At 33.6% G+C, this 22,437-nt stretch overlaps 2 protein-coding genes across 2 annotated transcripts; one reads left to right on the forward strand and one right to left on the reverse strand.

Annotated features, from left to right (window-relative positions):
- Nucleotides 1-232: 232 nt before the first annotated feature.
- LOC149142335 (isoeugenol synthase 1-like) lies at nt 233-4,318 on the reverse strand. Its single transcript, XM_089451454.1, has 4 exons — nt 4,031-4,318; nt 3,770-3,904; nt 3,428-3,665; nt 233-489 (listed from the first exon to the last, which is right to left on the reverse strand). Exons 1-4 carry the CDS (start codon nt 4,211-4,213, stop codon nt 233-235), a joined length of 813 nt encoding a protein of 270 aa, XP_089307580.1. The 5' UTR covers nt 4,214-4,318.
- A 2,738-nt stretch (nt 4,319-7,056) lies between these two features.
- LOC149142336 (coniferyl alcohol acyltransferase-like) lies at nt 7,057-8,722 on the forward strand. The gene is made up of 2 exons (XM_089449634.1): nt 7,057-7,530; nt 7,731-8,722. The coding sequence occupies exons 1-2, from the start codon at nt 7,099-7,101 to the stop codon at nt 8,685-8,687; spliced, it is 1,389 nt and encodes a 462-aa protein (XP_089305760.1). The 5' UTR covers nt 7,057-7,098; the 3' UTR covers nt 8,688-8,722.
- Nucleotides 8,723-22,437: the final 13,715 nt, after the last annotated feature.

Raw genomic sequence — 22,437 nt, forward strand, 5'->3', positions numbered from 1 at the left:
TTTTGGCTTTTGCAGGGTAGACCTGCATCATATTTAAACTAATTTATAATATTCTTATTATAGTTTATTACGTATTTTAAGTATAAAATTATGATATCTAATAATTTAATTCATAAATTTTATAATGTATATTGATAATAATATATTACAATTTGAAAACGTACAAATTTTAAACCATCCATAATTTATTAATGTATATTGAAAACAATATATTACGATTATAACATGATTTTTAAGTCTTTAATCTAAATTCTTGACAAAAAATTAAGGCGTTTGTTCTCTTACTCTGAGAAAGCCGGACCATCTCAGTTTCTGGCAAAAAAACTCTGTTAAGGGTTCTTCCAGTTTTCCTCTCCCACAGTGAGACTAGCTCACTCTGGCTGATTACGTTGCCCGGTGGCTTGTAAATCACAAGCTTATTTATGGTTCTGGAATCATTTGCCACTCTGATCGTGAAAGCTGCAATGTCATCTTCCAAATTGAGAACAGCTGCACCATATAAAAACACCATATAATTTATCTGGTACTTCATGCTATTGGCGTAAATAATGGCAGGACCGTACTGTGACACGTGTGTTCAAGGTATAGTTTTGGATTGAAAAGAGTAAAGAAGGATTCAAGCCACTGAAATGTCCGTTAAACATTAACTACAATATTAATCGTTATAAACTATAAAATTGGGAACAGAAATATTTGATTACGATAGATCCAGCTGAGCTTTAAGGTTAAAGTTATGGAGTCTAATTTTAATTTCTGATTTAGTCTAAAATATAGATGAAATAGTTTTTTTATTGAAATTTGACAATACAATTTTAAGTAAGATTGTGTTTTTTGGTTACTTAAAATACATTTTTGAATCTATAAATGGATTCAACATCTTGAAAAACTCTTGAGCACTGGAATCTGTCACATTTAAACTACTTAAACTCAACTTTTTTAAAATATCTCTCAGATGTTGATTAAAATTAACCAGAAAAATAATTTTAAAAATGCCATTTCATCTATAAGTTAGACTAAGCCAAATTTCTAAAGTAATATGCTTAAAAACTACCATGGAAAAATTATGTTCATTTATAAAAAGCAAGGAAAATAATCTAGTAATAATGTCCTTGTTATGTTGATAGGTTTCATATATTTTAAAATGAGTTTTTAGAATTTCTATGTTTCCAAAAATAAAAATATTACACACAATTTGAATTAAATAAGCTGAGAATATTTTTAGTATTATTTTGGAAAAGAAGTTGAGTATATGGCTTGAAAGTGAAGGTAAACTGGCTAAAGGCCAAGCGGGTTTTAGAAGAAATCACTCAACAACAAACCACCTCATTACGCTTAGGATCATTGTGGAGGAATGTCATAATGATAAATCCAATTTCTTCTATTGCTTTGTGGACTTTAGAAAGGCTTTCGATACGGTTCCTAGAAACAACCTTCAGAATTGATTAGCAGAGCTAAAGGTTCCTTTCGAGTTGAGAGCTGCCGCTATAAGGTTATAAGAGAATGCAATTGCCAAGCAATAGAGCAATGAGGGATGGTCGAAAGATATTAAGTTTAATATCGGAGTTAAACAAGGTTGCCCCCTCTCCCCTACCCTATTTGGCATTTACATCGACAAGCTTGAAGGTTATTTAGAGGAAGCAAGATGTGCTGGCACGATCATAGCTGGGATAGTCATCATCCTTCTCTATGCTGATGATATTGTTCTTCTCACAAGGTGCTCATCTGATCTTGGTAAGCAACTTAGACTTCTTAAGGATTTATGCTTTACCATGGGTATGACTGTTAACACTGACAAAACAAAAGTTATGATTATCAAATCCAAGAAGGACACTTACGCTAATTTTATGTATGACAATAATAACTTGGAGGAAGTGTATTCTCACAAGTACCTATGAATTGATATTCATCACAAGCTCCACTGGAACTATAGCATTGAGAAAAGGATTAATGGGGGGTGGAAAGATTACTTTGGTCTTGAAAATAATTGTAAAACGACAAACCTCGTAATGTGGGATAAAAATAGGTTCCTCTTTGAAACTTTAGTCACTCATGTTATCTTATATGAATGTGAGGTTTGGGGTTGCAGCATCTCTAGAGAATCTTAGAGAAAGTCTAAGCAAATCCAGAAGCGTTTTATAACGTGTAACCTGAAAATTAAAAGCAATACACCCTATCCTATTCTCCTTATAGAAGTAGGTCTTTCCCCTATCGAGAGCCTAGCTATGACTAGGCTTCTGTTGTACAAGCACGAACTCGATAACATAGGAGATCATAGACTTCCTAAGATAGCTTTAAATTCCATCCAAAACCACCTAAAGCTCAAACGAGGGTGGTATAAAGATAGGAGGGCCTGGTTAAACCATTGGGAGATCAACGAGAATGATGCTTTGCAAAACATTAATAACATTAAAAATATTGTTACTTCTAAGTTCAAAGAAAAATTGTGGGGTGAGCAAGATTTAGCTGCTAAAAGAAAATCAAGTTATTATAAGAAGGTCATCAACCCACCCTAGAAAATCAAAAGTATTTCTTTGTTTTAACTAGCTCAAAGAAGAAAATTAATATAGCAAAGATTAGAACGAACTCTCATGAGCTCCATAGTGAAACAGGTCGTTGGGTAGTTCCTAAAACACCATGGATGGAAAGGATTTGCCATCTATGTGAGAATAGGAACATCAAGGATGAAACCCACTTCCTCTCATAGTGCTCTGCGTACAACCACATTAGATCTCAGTTTCATAATCTTTGTCGCAATACTGACCTTCCTAGCCTTTTACGATGTCAAAATTATAGTGAACTCCGGAGGCTTCTCTCCAAGCTTTTTGAGCATAGGAATAAAATTTTAAATCAAACTAAATAATTTGCTTCTTTAGGTATGATAGACCAAAGTTTAGTCTAAATAGACGTTAACCACCACCATCATCATCATCATAAATAGAAATTCACTAACATTTTTATAATTTAAGATCTCTAATCCTTTACTTTATAAACTCTAAAATTACAAATAATAAATAGATATTTTCATTACTATTTATTCTTATATACCATTTGATTTATTTAGCTATGCTTATATACTCTTTTTAATTATTTAATTTAATTATCCAAAACATTTAATATATTAATTTCCAATTTCTATTTTATGAACTCTAAAAATACAAAGAATAAATAAATATTTTAATTACTATTTGTGCTTATCAATCCTTTAATTTATATAACACAACCATTTAATTTATTAGACTATGCTAATACACCCTCATCAATCATTTAATTAAAATAGGACAACCATTTAATTTATTTAGGTATAGCAATATACCGAAGCCAATTTTTCTTAGTTCTTCATGTACCATGCATAGCTCATGGTACGTCCTCTCTACTTATTGCTTTAACGAATGTTAATTGCTGTTAAATGATCATTGCGTGGACATACCTTTGGTAAGACCATCCCCATAGATTACAACATCCACTGGCTCTGGTTTTTGACGGGGATGAAGGAAATAATCAACAAAATAAGCCATGAAAGAATTTGCAGAAATGAACGAGTATGGAATTCCCGCCTCTTCAATTGCCCTGCGAATTTTCTTTTTAGTGTCACAGAGTCTCTGAAACGGAGGGAGAGCGGCCTCTACACGGTCAACCTCGTTGCCAAACTCTGAGGGTATAAATCTCTGTTTCCATAAAGGAAAGAACCACCCACAACACACGAATTAATATAGCTCTAAATATTTGCAGAGCGCAAGATTATTCAAGGAATATGAAGTGGTGTATATACCTTAATGTTTCCAACTTCTTGAATGGCCCTTATGATATTCAACTGATCCAAATGCTGAGGAATGGCAACTGCGGATATTACTATGTCTACTTGCTTCATTGCATCCACAAGGCTGTTGTGATCATCTAAAGATCCCTGTTAAAAAAATCTATTAGCCTTAGGGTGCATTGCATAATAAACACTATGTTAATGCAAATGGGAAAATAATCAAAAAAATATTGCATGAACTTATGGAAAAAAGAAAAAGAATGAATCACTTACTGTAAGGATATGAATGCCATTATCTTTTAATTCATGAAGAAAATTTTCCTTGGAGGAATCGAAAGCTGCCGCTGTAGCGGGGCGGACAAGTACATACGTTGGATAGCCTTGTGACACACTGGCTTTGGCTAAGTATTTTCCCAGATATCCGGTACCTCCAACTATCAAAATTCTATTCATCATGAAAATTTTATTCACGACGTCAACAGATCTCTCTCTCTGATCTTGCAGCTTTGGCTATGGACCGATCGACACCAGGGAAGGAGAGATGGGGTATATGAGGAGTACAAGTAACGAAAGATATTTATAGGCGGATGAAGAAGGCCACCTAACCACGGCGGCTGGGTAGACCAAAGAGTGGAGATTTTTGGAGAGACGAAGAAGGCCACCTAAACACGGCGGCCGGGTAGACAAAGAGTGGAGATTTTTGGAGAGATTTTCTATTTTTTGGTGGACAAAGTATAGTTACCAAATTCGAATTCGATTTTATAAGGAAAAAATTTGACAATGTACAATTCAATAGGAGAAAAATTCAACAATATACATGTTATAAAGACTAATAATTTCTTATTTTTTTCAAAAAAAAAATTGAAATGAATCTTTCAACACGTTGAATAATGTGGTACTTATTTCCAATATTAATCTTTTATGAATATTTAAAATTACCTAATAATGAATGAAAAATGCATCAAAAAAAATTTATTACTATTACAAATTTGAAAAACTTATAAGTCAAATATAATAATATATATAACAAAAATTCAAATCTGATATTTAATATAAAAAATTAGATATTGAATATTAAAATTAAGTTTCAAGTGATCTCAATCTCTTTCTTCTTCCAATCCAAATTTAGTCAATAATAAATGTGTATAAATTAATCTTTATAGTAATCACAAAAAATAACCCTTTTAATTAAATTTGAATTCCATACCAATAATCGAATTTAAATTCCATACCAATAATCGTTGAATTTAAAACCATTCACTATCTCTCTTGCTACAGCCAATACTAATTTCCTCGTGCCGAATAATATTTTGGTTCAGCATGATCGTTGAATTTAAAACCATTCACTATCTCTCGCTACAGGCAATACTAATTTGCACGTGCCAATGACCGTTGAACTTAAAACGATACGAATCTCACAGCATATATAGGACTCTATATACTATTTGTAAAACCTAACAAGTTGACTCGAGGGTAATGACGAAGACCGAAACGCATAAAACGATTGTCAATTACTTTTATTTCTTATTTTGTATTTAGGTCGGAGGCCGTGATTATTTTTACTTGTGACTCATAAAAGAACCAGGGCGATATAGTAGTTAGTACTGGTAGGTTACTTTAAATATAATTTAATAAAACAAAAAATACTACTTACATAAAATTTATCAAAAAAATAAACAATTAATAAAATATTGTATTGTTGAATGTTATCACTAAAAATTAAGAAATATTTTTTTTTCTCCATAAAGCTAATTCTATTAAAAGGAAGGAAAAATAAAATTACAATGAGGCTGCAGCCTCAGTCGAGAATAACTAAGTTCTTTCTGGGAATCATAACTGCTCCATATTTGGGAAAACCAATTTAACATTACAAAAAACCATGCCAAAGACCGAGAAAACATCGACAAAACTGGAATGAAGACTTGAGACATCACCATCTGAAACAGTTGAGAAACAAGACAGAATTGCCAAACAGGTGAACGAAAAACAAAACCACAAACAACTGGACCCAACCAGTCAGCGGCAAAACTCTGAGATGGCGCGTGGGAGTCCACGTGGCATCACATTGGGACATCCTGGTGAGGAGCCTCCTCGACAATGGGGCACGCGTTCCCATAAAATTCCTCCTCTTTTTAAAATATACTTTTTGAAATTCCAACATATAATTATATATGTTTCATAATAAATATAAAAACATATATAATGTTTTAACCTTTTCACATTTCACAAATACATATGTTGGTTTGAGAAAAAACTTCACGTACAAGCTTGATGTAAAAATTTTTTTACGAACACCACGTTTCAACTCCAATCTCCACGGATCTCCACTTTTCAAACTCCAGCAACAGGTTTCAACATAGATCCACGACCTTGCTTTTCTTGCTGCAACTGTCTTTTAGTTCTAGCGTTCCTCAGCTATTTTCAACAGTGCCAGGGGTAACAACCAACGTTTTAACTAACGCTACCAGAGTAAGGCGATGGCAGTAAGCGCCTTGCACCATGCATATTCGAACTTAGCTCTGATACCAGTTGTTAGAGCAGAGCATACATAACACACAATGGATTTATATTACAGTGCCAGGGGTAATAACCAACGTTTTAACTAACGCTACCAGAGTAAGGCGATGGCAGTAAGCGGCTTGCACCATGGATATTCGAACTTAGCTCTGATACCAGTTGTTAGAGCAGAGCATACATAACACACAATGGATTTATATTCAGAGACTTAGACGACAATAACAGAGAATAATTCACAGAGACTAACAAATGGAGACACAACAAGATTACTCAATCAGAAACAACGGAATAGATAAAACAATCACTGGAGAAGGAAATCACTTTGCATTACATAACAGGCTTGGGCCTTGGCTTGCTTTCCTTCGCCAGAGAAATTACAAATTTATAGAGGCAGAAGAAGAATCTAGACTTCTGTATGTGATTCTAGAAACTAATGACGGTGTAGAAAGATCTAGAATCCTAGAGATCTAGAAAAATCTAATCTAGAAAGATCTAGAATTCTGGGTGAATTTTGCTTCACACTTAACAATAAAAACTCATATGTGTGAATTTATTTAATTTCCACAAAATAATAGTTTTAAAATTTTGATACTTATCGTGATATTTATCAAAATTTATAAACCATTTAATTTTCAAAACATGTTATTTTACGCTGACCGTATAGGATAATGTTAAAAACGTGTTTCTAGTCACAGCTCTCGTCACCTGAAGTATTCAGCCGATAACTCTAATAGAATTAAGCGAAAAGGTAGCGGGTCCAGCCCTACAAATAAGGAGCTGTATTTGCTTCCAATGAAGAACTCGTGCTTTGGCTAGTTTTAGAGATGGCTGCCCTCCCAGGTGATGATTTCAATGTAAAAATAGTTCGCAAGGAAGTTGTAGTTAATACCCATCCTGTGCAGGAGCATAGGCTTCCTCTGTCCAATTTGGATCTGACAATTCCTCCTGTTTCGGTGAGCCTTTTCTTATGTTATAAGCAGCCCACCCCCAGATCAGTATCCTCCTTTGCAGAGGAAGCTACCCATGATCTGAAAATTTCGCTATCAGAGGCATTGGCTTATTACTATGTTTTTGCTGGCCAAATGGTATCCAATACCTCTGGCGAGCCAGAACTGCTCTGCAACGACCAGGGTGTTGAATTCGTTCAAGCTGCTGCGAACATAGGACTTGCTGAGTTAGATTTCTACAATCCAGATAAAACCATTGAGGGGAAGCTCGTTCCAATGCTTTCAAATAACTCCGTATTTTCTACCCAGGTAAGCTTCCCTGTATTTTTAACTCTGTTCAATGCAATATGCTAATTCTGCGTTAGGCCTTTCTATATATCCCTTCACACACAATAATAAGAGAAGCAATAGTTTATGAAACCCTACGTAGGAGTATAGTAAAGTCTTATTCAAAATCATTTTGACTTCAGAGATTATTATCGAAAATGATTCGGTTCCTATTTTGACAGGTAACAAAATTTAGTTGCGGAGGTATTATTATTGGGTGCACATTTGATCATAGGATTGCTGATGCATTTTCTACCAATATGTTTATATTATCGTGGGCAAAGCTTACTCGAAAGGAGTCCATTGAAATGTTGAAACCCAACTTTGATAGATCCGTATTACTTCCTCGACGGCCTCCTCATTATTGCTCTGCAATTGATGAAATGTATACGAGACACTCTTCTCTGCATTTAGAAAAATCCAAGAAACAAGATCCTCCTCCTTCTCTAGTTAGCAGGATCTATTACCTCACCGCCAAAGATGTTCAGTTTCTCCAAAGTAATGCAAATCAACACGGTAAACTGTATAGCAAATTGGTTGCTTTTTCTGCTTATCTCTGGAAGTTACTGATCCTTAGTCAGGAGATCCACAATGATCGAAATTGTAGAATAAGTGTGGTTATAGATGGTCGTACCTGTTTAACAAACATGGGAATACCATCTAATTACTTCGGCAATGTATTATTATTACCTTGTGTGGAAGCTCAGGCCTCAGATATTAAAAGCCAACCTCTTAGTTGGAGTGCTAAGCTCATTCATAACGTTATATACAGAGCTGCAAATGAGGAACATTTTCAAAGCTTAATTGACTGGGTGGAGATGATCCGACCTGACCCTGGCTTGGCTACTATTTATTGCAAAAGGGACATGGCAGAATCTAATGGTCCAAGCATTTTGGTTTCTTCTGGCTTACGTTTCCCTTTGTCCAAGATTGACTTTGGATGGGGAAATCCTTGTTTTGGAAGCTACCATTTTCCTTGGGGTGGAGAAGCCGGTTACGTAATGCCACTACCAAGTCCTTTAGGGGATGGAAGCTGGGTGGTTTACATGCATCTTCCTATGAATCAGCTAGAGGCCATTGAGTCCCATGTTGACTGCCTTTTTCGTCGTATTACTTCAAACTTCTTAGGAATGTATTGATTACTAAAACTATTGATGGTTAACTTCATTGATGAGTGTACCGTTCTGTTTCCTTTTCATTGGTGATGTTACTCTATTTTTCCTCAAAATGGTATTTAGTTTATTATCAAATTAAAAAATTAAACATTATGTTGGTATATTTTTTTAAGTTTAACATGTAATTTTGTTTATGTCAAATTTGTTTTATTTTAAGAGGTTATATATTAAAATTTAAAAGGTAGAATATGTATATGTTTATAAATGTTGAGTTAAGCTTATGTCTCACATAAAACTTAGTGTTTTATACACCAATTCAACTTCAATTTAGTTATGATCTTAAAATTAATTTATTATTATTATTATTAAATGAAGTTGATTGATATATACCAACAACATTTACTAATATATTGTTTTAATGACAAAAATTGTACAGATAATTAAATAACAAATGATGATGAGTGTATCAAGCACATTTACTACATTTACTAAACATAGTTGTTATATAGTCAACATCACTTGAAATTTGACCAGTACAGGTCTATATTAACCACATATCTACCAAGAAGTAAGAGGGATCAAATCTCTTGATATGCAGAAGGATTTACACCTCAAGAGAAGTAGTCCCTTTTCGTGGTTACCAATGATTATATTAACCACATATCTAGCAAGAAGTAAGAGGGATCAAATCTCTTGATATGCAGAAGGATTTACACCTCAAGAGAAGTAGTCCCTTTTCGTGGTTACCAATGATTTTTCGAGAGGGATACCTCTCAGTGCAAATTTTAGTAGATCCATGGTTAAGATAGGTCTATAGGGATATTTAAATGAACATTTAAACTTTTATTTAATTCCTATATTGAGTTATCTATAAGTTAAATATAAGATATTTATTTTTTTAAACATTAAGTATCTTATCTCTTATAGTTGATATAAAATATAGGCATTAGGCATAATGGGTTGTAGAATGTGCCTATTGTCTCAATAATTTGCATTGTTTACATAATTTGTTATTTGATATTTGCATGGAAATTTTATAATTCTATTAGGTAAATGTTAAAAAATAAACATGGATTTAGAGAAGCAAAGGAGTTAATACTTGAAATTCCAAAACAAATGAGGATATAATAACTATAATAACCTTTTCATTTATGACTATAAAATAATGATTTAGATTTAAAAAATTACAAACATTTAGTAGAAAAATGTGTGATAATCACTGTTTATGGGATAAGGGACCCACTTCCATATACATATTGTACTTTCATTTGGATTTGAAACTATAACATCCTATGTATACTTTGCATTTACATAGATCTAGATGTTACGTTTAAATAATTTCATATATATATATATGTAGAAAATTAAACACAATTTATTTATAATTTCATATATTAAATGATGTCCATCTACTAGCACAATCACATTAGCAAATATAGCTAGTATATAATTAATAGATATATTTACATTTTCATAATTTGCATAATTTAATATCTGATAATCTGATAATTGATTATTTAATTTATATATATAACAACATTTGTTATTTAATAATTTACATAATAATTTTATAATTATATTATATAAAAATGAAAAAATAAACCTAAATTTAAAAATGAAAAATAATTAATATTTAAAATGATATTCATTGACATAAAAGAACAGGAAAGAATATGCCACACTATTTCATTTATGACTTGGATTAGAAAAAAAATTACCATACAAACATTCAATAGAAAATGCTCATCAATCTACTTATGCTTTTCTAACCATTGAAATATGTGATGGGTTAACTTCTTTAATTAATTTACGATTCAACTTTTTTTCATGAATGATGTCGCTCCGCTTTTTGTTGAAACATCATTCTTGTATGTTTTGTATTTATTCTCTATTTAATCATGATTAACTCTCTAAAGATAGTTGAGGGGTTGGATATGAATGGGCACGCCGTACTTTTAGCCCGATACTTTTAAACTACACACAGAAATCTAAATGGACAATCAACAGGTGATGCTCCTCATTGAATGACAATATATGGAACTACACAGAAATCGATTTTAAACTCCCCAGCAACTTAGTTAGGCCAGAAATCGATTTTCAAACTGCCCACTGCAAACTTTCTCAATCCTAGGTCAAACAAATGAATCGATTTTAAACTCCCCAGCAACTTAGTTAGGCCAGAAATCGATTTTAAACTCCCCAGCAACTTTTCCCTAGGAAACAAATGAAGTGACTTTAGAAGTAAAGAAAAACATAACGTATTAAACGTGCTAATTTCCATCTACGATTAACTACCAATGCTAAACTCTTTTGGGTTTTTAAATTTATAATTTTTTTAAAAAGAGATACATGCTATTAACCACTTAAATTATATTATTTAATTATTATTTTTTAAATTAAATTTTATTAAAAAAATATAAATATAAATATCATATATCATTAAAATATTTAAAATTTGAATATGTAACAGGATGGAAGATCGTATTATCATTCTTTAATTATTGTTTTACATAATTTATAATGAGCTATTTTCTCCAATACCAATGTAATATCGGAGAGTTAACTTATACAATCTCTGAGATATAGAAGATGCTAAAATAAAACCTTAACTTTACGGTGATAGAAATGATATGTTTTTTTAACTATTATTAGGTTATTAAGATTATGGATATGATATCAAAGTAGCTGATGACTACATCATAAAATGGTGTTAACAGAGGAGTAGAGTTCAGTGTTTTATATTTATATATTGGTTCTAAGATATAGGGTGAGTTATATGATTTAGAAATAATGTTATAATTTATAATTATAAATTATTTAATATGTGTTGGTTTGTTATTTTGTAATAATATTGGGTTAAAATTTCATGTAATAAATTTAATAAAAGAAAAAATAATAGTCAAGGTCACATGACACTTATATTTAGGAATAATGTTATAAAGTATAATTACAGATTATTCAATATGTGTTGGTTTGTAATTTTGTAACAATCTTGGGTTAAAATTTTATGTAATAAAGTTAATAAAGGAAAAAATAATAATAGGTCACGTGACACTTATTCCAAGGTGAATGTTGGGCAAAATATCCTAGTGAGGGTGTTCATTTGATTTATTATGGCTAAGAAAATTAGCAAAGACAATGGAAAAGGCTTTGGAAATGCAAAATGACATTTTTGGCAATTTATTTGTGAAAATAATGGAAATTAGGAGAAAAGGAATGTGAAAGGTCACAAGTTGAAGGTGAGGAGGAAAATGAAGGAGAATAATGGAAAACTGAAAAAAATAAAAAAAATAAATAATATAAATAAATAAATAAATATAAATAAAATATAAATATAAATAAATAAAAAAAAAATAAATAATAATAATAAAATTAAAAAATTAAAAATTAAAATAAAAAAAATAAAAAAAATAGAGGCATCATTAATAAAAAGGCTTCTGAGAATCAGTTGGTACCTTTTTTCAGTTCAGTTTTGGAGGTCTCTCTCTCCATTCTTTTTCTCTCAGACTCTTGGACACTTAGAGAATTCTTGGATCACTCTAGCATTGGATCAAGGAAAGTAAATGAAGATAAAAGAAGGTAAGAGGAAGAAAATATCAAGCAAGGAAGAGTAGGATCAATCAACTACAACGAGTTTACTTGCAGGTATCGATTTGCATGTGTGATTTCCTTGCTAGTTTTGGCATGCATGGTACATACATGTGTGTTCTTGGTTCTCCTGTTGTCATTAGCATGGGTTTTTCCAAGTGTGACCATGTTCTTCACCCTTGCCTTGCCATTTCCAGATAGCCATGCTGTGATGGGGTTCTCCTGTTTTGGTTGAGCTAGATTCTCGGATGGATTTGAAGTTGAGTGAGGTGGTCACTGAATAAGAACACATGGCTTAGTAATCCCTAAACCGAACTTTGGATTGTGATAAAGCCGAAGATTATGTGCCTCGTTAGGCCTAGGAATCCTCGACCGGTGAATGGCGAGATATACGACAAAGCCTAGAGGTGTGTGCCCTTGATCAAGCCTAGGAATCCTCGACTTGTGTATGGCGGGATATACAATAAATATTAGAGGGTGGACTCTCGATTAGGTCTAAGAATCGTTGACCAGTGCATGGTTGGATATATGGTAAACCCTAGAGACTAGGAGGCAAGAAAATTCCACATAGTATAGGTGGAGAAATACGGTGGCATCCATGCTTTCTTAGGGCCTAGTGGTCCGGTTGGGATTGCAGTAAAGCCTGTTTATATTGATGAGGGTTGAGGTGGTTTGGCCTCTAGAAGCCCTGGTTTGGCTTGGTTTTGAGTCCCACATTCATGCTTGGAATATGGCACGAGGGTGGTTGGCTAAAGAAATATTTGGTTCAACCAATCTATGGTCGGGTGGTTCATTGAAGTCCCGAACTTGGTTTGCTTATTCATTCATTAATAAGAGTTATTTCTCCTTGGTATTTTATGTGTAAATGTACTAGTTCACATGTGATATTTATGGTTGTTATATCCTTGTTATTTATGTTGATTATATGCTTGTTATGAGTATGTTCCATGACAAACTTGATGTATGACTCTCATCATGTTTTGATTAATATTTGAAAGTATAATGAATATATGACCTAATAGATGATTATTCAGCTATTGTGATAGGGCATCAGTGCTTCTTGACAAACCTTGGATAAGTATGAGACCCATATTCTCAGGTATGATATTAGGACCTGTAGATTACACATTTGTGACATGTTTGACGAAATTTCAGTCATGGTTAGTAGGGGTGAGGTCAATTACTTGTATCAATGTTTGAATTAGTACCTTTGTTTCCATGTTATCTATCATTCCTGAAGTTTTTATGAAGTTCTAGGTAGTGGCCTGAGTCGTGTACCTAAAAAAGTGGCATGGAATCTGCAGTCACTAACACAAAACTAGCGGGAAAAGTCCATAGTCATTGGCATGCCTTGTTGTAGGAGTGATTGAATGGCTTAGTTGCTTGCAGGGCTTGTCATGGGAGCCCCTCATGGTCAATGTCAATCATATGATGATTTGTCTCAGGGGTTGGTTGGCTCATGAGGGTTTTGTTGCATGTGTGGAAGGTCACATTGGTTGTGTTTTCTGGTTCCACTTCCTTAAGGAGACCTAGGAGGTTAAAACACATCATAGTAGCTTCTCGTTACATGTTTACCATAGTGGACATGTTAGCTTGGGTAAATTTGGGAGGAGGGTGTTACAGGGTGGTATCAGAGCGGGTTTTGTTCTCTTTGGGTGGTGTTTAGTTTCCATTCTCTTTATGTGATATCTAATACCATAGGGTGGTATCAGAGCATGGTTCACCCCTTGGATTAGATGGGTGGCGTGTTGGTCATGCATATATGTCAGTTGCATATGTGTTTCTTATTCTTATTGTCTCTATGCTTGTTATGTGTGCATGATGTTGGTCATGGTTGCAATTCTTTCGCCATGTGAAAGTTGATGGTGTCATTGATTGGATATGGTCATCATGAGCTCATGTCAGTTATGAATTGATTAGGCATGTTAATTTTTATAAGTTTTTATGCATACATTGACATGGTGATAATTGTCCTGCATGAGGTCATGGTATGTGGTCGGTATGGTCATGCATTGATGAATGGATAATGGTTGAAATTATGTTCATATGTTTTTATGATTATGATTATACATGTATCATCCTAATCTAGTTGATCTTGTAGATGAGATATCCTCCCCTTAATTATACTGAGGTATGTTGGCTATGGTTATGTTTTGGTTTAGCTGACATGGTATACTTGTAGGAAAGAGATCAAAGATGACTAGAAAGATGGTAGATTAGAGTTCACGAAATGATCCCTATGGATCAAATGAGCAGCGTGGTGGTGGAAATTCTTCTGACTTAGCAGAAACAATGAGAGAGCATCAATTGTATGCTAAGCTTAGTAAATGCATTTTCTTTTAGACAAAGATACATTACTTGGGGCATGTGGTATCCAAGGAAGGCATAGCAGTGGACCCAGAAAAGATAAGGGCTATCATGGAATGGGAAGCTCCTAAAAACGTGGATGAGGTAAGATAATTTATGGGGGTAGTAGGTTAATATAGGAGGTTCATCAAGAACTTCTCACAAATTTCTTATCCTATTACATCATTGCAAAGGAAAGGTAAGAAATTTGAATGGACAAAAGAATGTGCATAATGTTTTGAGGAGTTGAAACAATTGTTGACAAATGCTTAAGTCTTAAAGATTGCAGATCCCGACAAAGAGTTTGTGGTATGTACAAATGATTGCAAGAGAAGACTTGGTGGAGTCCTTATGCAGGAAGGACAGGTACTATGCTATGAGTCATGGAAACTGAATGAGCAGGAGAAGAATTATCAGACACATCATCTTGAGTTGGCAGAAATCATCCATGCATTGAAGATGTGGAGACACTATCTTCTTAGCAAGAGGTTTGTGTTGATGAGTGATCCTAGTGGATTGAGATACTTGTTTGATCAGCCGAATCTGAATGTTAGGAAATCTAGATGGTTTGCCATGATCAAGGAGTTTGATTTTGAGATCAGGTGCATCAAGGGAAAAGAGAACAAGGTTTCATATTCCCTTAGTTGGAGGATACATATGAATTATATTACAGCTATGAGCTCTTATGGGATAGATCTACAGGATCATATCTTACAAGAAAGACAATAGGATGAAAGGCACATGGAGCTTATGCACATGTTACAACAGGGTATAGGTGATCAAGATGTGGACTATGGTCTGACAATAGATGGTTTGATCATATTTAGAGGCATGATCTATGTAGTAGATAACAGTGAGCTCAAGAAGCTTATCTTGAGGGAATTTCATGTTAAGACATATTCAGGTCACCAAGGATATCAAAAGACATTGACAACAGTGAAGAAGTTTTATTATTGACTGAATCTGAATAAGGACATGGCAGAGTTTGTGGCTAGATTCTTGGATTGTCAGCAGGTGAAGGGAGAATGTAAACATCTTGGTGGACTAATTCATATGATTCTGATTCCAGAGTGGAAGTTGGAGGTCATTTCCATGGATTTCATCATAGTATTTTCCAAATACATCTAAATAGCATGATTCCATCATGGTTGTGGTTGACAAATTGACTAAGGTAGTGCACTTCATTCCAATGAAGTCCACTTATTCAACTAACGATGTGTCATAGGTATTCATCGGAGATGTAGGGAGGTTGCATGGTGTTGTAAGGAATATTGTATCAGATAGGGATGCTAAGTTCACTTCCATGTTTTGGAAGGTGTTTTTTGCAGGTTTGGGGACATAGTTGGCCTTCAACACAACATATATTCTACAAACAGATGGAAATACATAGAGGGCCAATAGGATATTGAAGGAAATGTTGAGGATGCTTGTGATGCATCAGCAAAGGTGATGGGAGGAGTACCTTCCGTTGGTTGATTTTTCTTACAACAATGGGTATCAGGAGTCTCTGATGATGAGTCCATTTGAGGAAATCTATGGGAAGAGTTGTAATACTCCCATCAGTTGGAGTGATCCAATGAGCATAGTGTTGTTAGGACCATATATGTTGGCATAAATGGAACAAGAAATGCAGGTAATCAAGAAGAATATAAAGGAAACACGGGATAGACAAAAACCTTATGCAGATCAGAATAGGTTGTTTAGGGAGTTCCAGGTTGGGGAACAGGTGTACCTGCGCATCAAGCCCAAGAAGAGCTCCTTGAGAATTGGATCATGTGCCAAGCTAGAACCTTGGTTTTATGGACCTTTCAATATTCTTGAAAGGATTGGACCAATAGCTTATCAAGTTGTAATACCTCCGACTGTGAAATTACATGATGTTTTCAATGTGTCATTGCTTAAGAAGTATGTTAAAGATACTGATCATGTGATTGATTGCTCTGTATTGTAGGTGGAGACATAAGGAGAAGTCCAACTGGAACCACAATGTAGTTTGCAGAGAAAGACACTCATGGAGCAGGTTAAAGTGCAGTGGAAGTACTTTGGGCCTGATGAAGCTACATGGGAGATGGCGGATCAGATGCGGGCTATGTATCCTTCTCTATTCACTGGTTGAGCGAATGGTTTTGGTATATGTACATATGTACATGGATGTAAATATCGCCATGAGATATGTTATAAAGCTCCAATAAGTAGTATGGTTGCCATGTCATTATGGTTTTCACGTTATTATGTTGTCATGTTGGTTTATTCTCATTAGGTTGATCATTGTAAATAATGCAATAAGCTAAGCTATAAAGCTCCATGGGAAGTATGATTTTCTTTTAGTAGCCTTATTGGTTGTAGGTGTCATTCAACACCGAGGATGGTGTTCGCCTAAGGGGGAGTGGACTGTACCAACCCCGGGTTGAAACTTCTTATAATAAACTTAATAATGGAAAAAATAATAACCAAAGTCACAAAAAGCTTATTCCAAGTTCAATGTTGCGAAAAACATACTTGTGAGGATTTTCATTTGATTTATTATGGCTAAGGAAAATGGCAAAGGATTTGGAAAGGAAAAATGGAATTTTTGGCAATTTATTATGAAAATAATGGAAATTAGGAGAAAAGGAAGGTGAAAGGTCATGGGTTGCATGTGAGGAGGAAAAATAATGGAAAATTGAAGAAAATAGAGGACTCATTAATAAAAAGGCTTCTAAGGATCAGTTGGTACCTTTTGTTAGTTCAGTTATGGAGCTCTCTCTCTCTCTATTCTCTCTCTATCACACTCTTGTACACTTAGAGAATTCTTGGAGCACTCTAGAATTGGATCAAGGAAAGAAAAGGAAGAGCAATGAAGGAAAGAGGAAGTAAAATTCAAGCAAGGAAGAGCAGGATCAAGCATCTATAATGGGTTTACCTGCAGGTATCAATTTGAATGTGTGATTTCCTCGCTAGTTTTGGCATGCATGGTACATGCATATATGTTCTTGGTTCTCTTGTTGTTATTTGCATGGGTTTTTTTAAGTGTGATAATGTTCTTTAGCCTTTCCTTGCCATTTCTAGATAGTCATGGTGTGTTGCTGGATTGTTAGATGGATTCGAAATTGAGTGAGGTGGTCTCTAAATAAGAACAAATGGCATAGTAATCCCTGAACCAGACAATGAATCATGGTAAATACACATATTGTGTGCCTCGGTGGGCCTAGGAATCCTCGACCGGTGAATGCCATGATACATGGTAAATCCTATAGGTGTGTGCCCTTGATGAGGCCTAGGAATCCTCGACTGGTGTATGGCGGGATATATAGTAAACCCTGGAGGGTGGAGTCTCGATTATGCCTATGAATCCTTGACCAGTGCATGACCGAATATACGGTAAATCCTAGAGACTAGGAAGCAGGAAAATTCTTCATTATGTAGGTGGAGAAATCTGGTGGCCTCCATGCTTGCTTAGGGCCTAGTGATCTGGTTGTGATTGCGGTAAAGCCTGATTATATTGATGAGAGTTGAGCTGGTTTGGCCTTTGGAAGCCTTAGTTTGGTTTGGTTGTGAGTCCCACATTCATGCTTGGAATATGGAACGGGCGTGATTGGCTGAAGAAAGATTTGGTTTAGCCAATCTATGGTCTGTTAGTTCGTGGAATTCTAGAACTTGGTTGACCTATTCATTCATCAATAAGAGCTCTTTCTCCTTGGTATTTTATGTATAAATGTACTGGTTCACATGTGATATTTATGGCTTCTATATCTTTGTTATTTATATTGATAATATGTTGGTTATGAGTATCTTCCATGACAAACTTGATGTATGGATATCATCACGATTTGATTAGTATTTCAAATTACAATGAATATATGACCTAATAGATGATTATACAGCTATTGTGATATGGCATCAGTGCTTCTTGACAAATCTCAGATAAGTATGAGAACCCTATGATTAAATATAATTTTATGACGTATAGATTACACAATTGTGACATGTTTGACGATTACTTGTACTTGTATCAACGTTTGCATTAGTACCTTTTTTTCCATGTTATTTTATCATTCTTGAAGTTTTTATGAAGTTCTAGGCAGTGGCCTAAGTCCTGGCTCTAAAAAAGTGGCACAAAATCTAGGGTCGCTGGCATAGAACTAGCTAGAAAAGTCCACAGTTGTTGGCATGCCATGCTGTGGGAGTGACTGGAAGGCGTTAGTTGCATGCAGGGCTTGTCATGGGAGCGATTGAGGGTCAAGGTCAGTCAAATGATTTTTTGTCTCAGTGGTTGATCATCTTCAGGGGTTGGTTAGATCTTAAGGGTTCTATTGCATGTGTGGAAGTTCATATTGGTTGTGTTTGTCGGTTCCACTTCCTTAAGGAGACCTAGGAGGTTGAATCACATCATAGTAGGCTCTCGTCACATGTTTACCACAGTGGACCAGTTAGCTTGGGTAAATGTGGGAGGAGGGTGTTACAAATTTATATTTTCAAATACAAAATATGTAATTAAATATAAAATATGTAATTAACGAATAAAATTGCATTAAATAGTTAATCAAAGGTGTTGAATAGAAATTTGAAATGAAAATATTTTAAAATATTTAAGAATGATTTCTAGTAAATATAACAAATTATATTTAAGAATGTAATTATTTATTAATATATATAATTAATTTTTATAAATTCGTAAAATTGTTATTTTTTAAATAACTTGGATTAGTGTGAGATATTAAGTTCATTCTAATTATTACTATCATAATTGTCTTTTTACTATGGTGAATTGGTAACTTGCTTAAATTACAAAGAATTTATGATTTGTTTTATAAGTGGGTTGGGTTAATATCTGCATGATATGGAGTCCATTGAAATCACAACTCTATAACTATTTTTATTTTTTTATTTGTGACATCCCATTTTACTAATCACTCCTTCTCCCAAAAGAGGGGACATTAGGTGTCCATGACTACCCCTAATAAGGACATGGGTAAACCTAGGTTTGAACTATCAACTTTTATAATAAATTTCTTGACAATTAACCTGATCACTAATGGTTCCATAACCACTTTTACACAAACACTAATTTTTATTCCACTTGCTATAAAATTACTTTGAGTTGGAGAAGTGAGACTATCTTAATTCATAAACTATTTTTTAAATCCCTTTTAAAATTATATTTGAAACCTTGTGAGGAAATCATATCCTAATATTATATTTATGATTATTTATCCCAAATACATTTTACAATAAACTCATCATACCCTCACATAGAATACATTACATGAGAATTTCATGGAAAAATGATGCATTACAAAAACATGAATATGACCTAAGTTGACAATATTAATATGGTCATAATATTTTTATTGATGATGATGATGATGATGATGGTTAACGTCCACTGAGACCAAATTGGTCTATCGGACCTACAATTTTCTTAATTTTTATTTGTCTGGCTCCTCGTCTTTCTTGGCGAGATTGGTGTTATAGCTTTCTTTCTTTTCTCTACGGTCTTCCAACTTCCTTTGTCTTGCATCTCCTTCATCTCTTCTGGTTCTTGGGACATTGGTGTCTTAGCTTCGCGATCTATAGTCGGAGAAGTTTGGTTTAGGAGATCTGCTTTGCTGTTAAATGAAGATTTATTTTCTGCGGTATTCAAATCCTCATAACTGTTGATTTGTTGGGGCGGGCTTTCTCCTTGCTTGCTTTGAGAGTTGTTTCCTTCTTCCTTGATTTCTTGTGACTCAGAGTTTTCTCTAGAATATTCTTCTTTGATGACAGTGTAGTGTTCTTTTTGTGCTCCTTCCCACCATGTAGATCTGTGGTGGTTTTTTCTAGCAAAATTTTTCTCAGAGGCTTTTGGGCAATTTTTGGCTAGATGCCCCGTCTCAAAGCACGATCGACATCTGAAGAAGACACTTTCATAATCAAGCTTCTGGTTCCACACATAGTCTTTACTTGTTTGGAAAACTAGATTCATCTTAAATCTCATATCTTAAATCCCAATTCACCAAATGCTCATAAAGATCAAATCCGGAGTTTAAATATATCTAAGCTAAAATAATGACATTGTATAATGGATTTCCTCAAACATAAACACTTTAAATTTATACATCCATTTTTATTTTTTTTAAATCTTAAAGTTTAATGTTAATCAACATAACACTACATTATATAATGCGTCCACCTATCCGCACAATAATAAAAACGTTGCTCCTAAATGACAAAAAAGAATCCATTCATTTCGATTAAGATTAGTCAAAAATTAGTTTTGACATGATTATTGAATAATGCATAACATAAACTTCGTGTAAACCGTAAAAATAGCTGGCAGAAGGATGTAAGTTATGTAACCCAAAGCATCATTCAAATGCATTGTAGTGAGCATTTTATGTGGGAATTTATTTCATGTTTAGATGTAATAGTGAAACTTGGTGATTATAGTTGAGAATATATTTAAACACCTCTTAATTAAATTTTTCTATTTCAACTTAAGGTGCATGATAATTTGTTAAATTTTTTAATTTTTTAATTGACTGTTTAGATTGATTCTTAAGACAATATGTTCAGATGCTCAGCATATGTTTCATCTGAATGCTATGATTTTTAATAAATTTAAATAAAAATGATGTCTGAATGGCCACCAATTTGGATTTTCAAAGCATATTTAATTTTAGAATAACTTCCTTATATCTTGGTTGTAAAGGATGAAAATCTTCAATACTTTTGTTTCTTTATCAAGACCTGGAATTCTTAAGGGTTAAGTAAAATCAAAGTTAATTAATAATAATACTTTTGTTGCAATAGTATTTTTTGTTATATATTTATGAATGATAGATACAAATGAAACTTTCAGCTATATAAACCATAAATCAACCACATTAATATTTTTAATATGATTATACTAATTCTACTCTATATAATATTAATAATAATATATATTAATAGTAATGTTGCGTAATGGGTCTGGAGGTGTGTTGGCACAATAACTAATTGGTAAAAAATTCAAAATGTCCATTAAATATCCAACATCAAATGCTCTTTGTTGGAGTCATGTAACTTTTCTAACAAATGCATTAGTGAAAAATAAACCCCGAATCTAAGTTGTCATCGTCATCATTTAACAAATCCATTTTGGTAACAGTAACCGCTGGCTCAGTGTAATAAAACCTGCACTTTATACACACCTATGATCGTTTCGTTATTAACAGAGTTTTTTGTGGTGAGTAGATTTTTAAGTGGATGTGAATCAATAAGTATTGGTAAAGATTGTCTTATTATAGATGCATAATAATAAGAATTAACAGATACACACCTGTGATCGTTTTGTTACTAATAAATAGTTCTTTGTGGTGGATAATTATTTGTAAAGGTTGTCTTGTGGAATTGTGGAATTCGAATTTTTTTAATGGTTCTTCTCGTGCATTCACAAAATACCCATAAAGTTCTTATGGATTTTTTCATATTAATTATCATTATAATTGTTTTACAAAATAAATCGATCATACTTTTGAATATTTTAGTGACTTTTTATGTGCTTTCACAAAAATGTATTTTATCAACAAATTTTAGATGTGTGATATTTCATGATATTCATATTAAGACCTCTTTAATACTAGAATTTCCTTTTGATTCTTTAGTAATCTACTTAATTTTTTTGTAAACCATGGTGAATTGATAACTTGTTGGAGTAATCTAGACAGACCCAAGATCAAAACATCAGATTGCCATTATAACACCAAGAGACAAGCTAGATATACCAATAACTTATGAATTAGCAAGAGTGTAGATGCGAGGACTTTAAGTGCCTATTCTTCAAGCCTTATCACAATGGGTTAACATGACATCTTTTATGAGAATTGAAACCAAATGGAGA

The sequence above is a fragment of the Pinus tabuliformis genome, chromosome X, assembly GCF_031772625.1.
Source record: "Pinus tabuliformis cultivar Carrire ecotype Pingquan chromosome X, CPIR1, whole genome shotgun sequence".
Taxonomy (NCBI): Eukaryota; Viridiplantae; Streptophyta; class Pinopsida; order Pinales; family Pinaceae; genus Pinus; species Pinus tabuliformis.

Coding starts and splice junctions, on each gene's coding strand:
- LOC149142336 (XM_089449634.1), top strand. CDS start 7,099: ATGGCTGCCCTCCCAGGTGATGATTTCAATGTAAAAATAGTTCGCAAG. Junction 7,531..7,730: donor ACTCCGTATTTTCTACCCAG/GTAAGCTTCCCT, acceptor CTATTTTGACAG/GTAACAAAATTTAGTTGCGG.
- LOC149142335 (XM_089451454.1), bottom strand. CDS start 4,213: ATGATGAATAGAATTTTGATAGTTGGAGGTACCGGATATCTGGGAAAA. Junction 3,905..4,030: donor ATGGCATTCATATCCTTACA/GTAAGTGATTCA, acceptor TTTTTTTAACAG/GGATCTTTAGATGATCACAA. Junction 3,666..3,769: donor AAGAAGTTGGAAACATTAAG/GTATATACACCA, acceptor TTATGGAAACAG/AGATTTATACCCTCAGAGTT.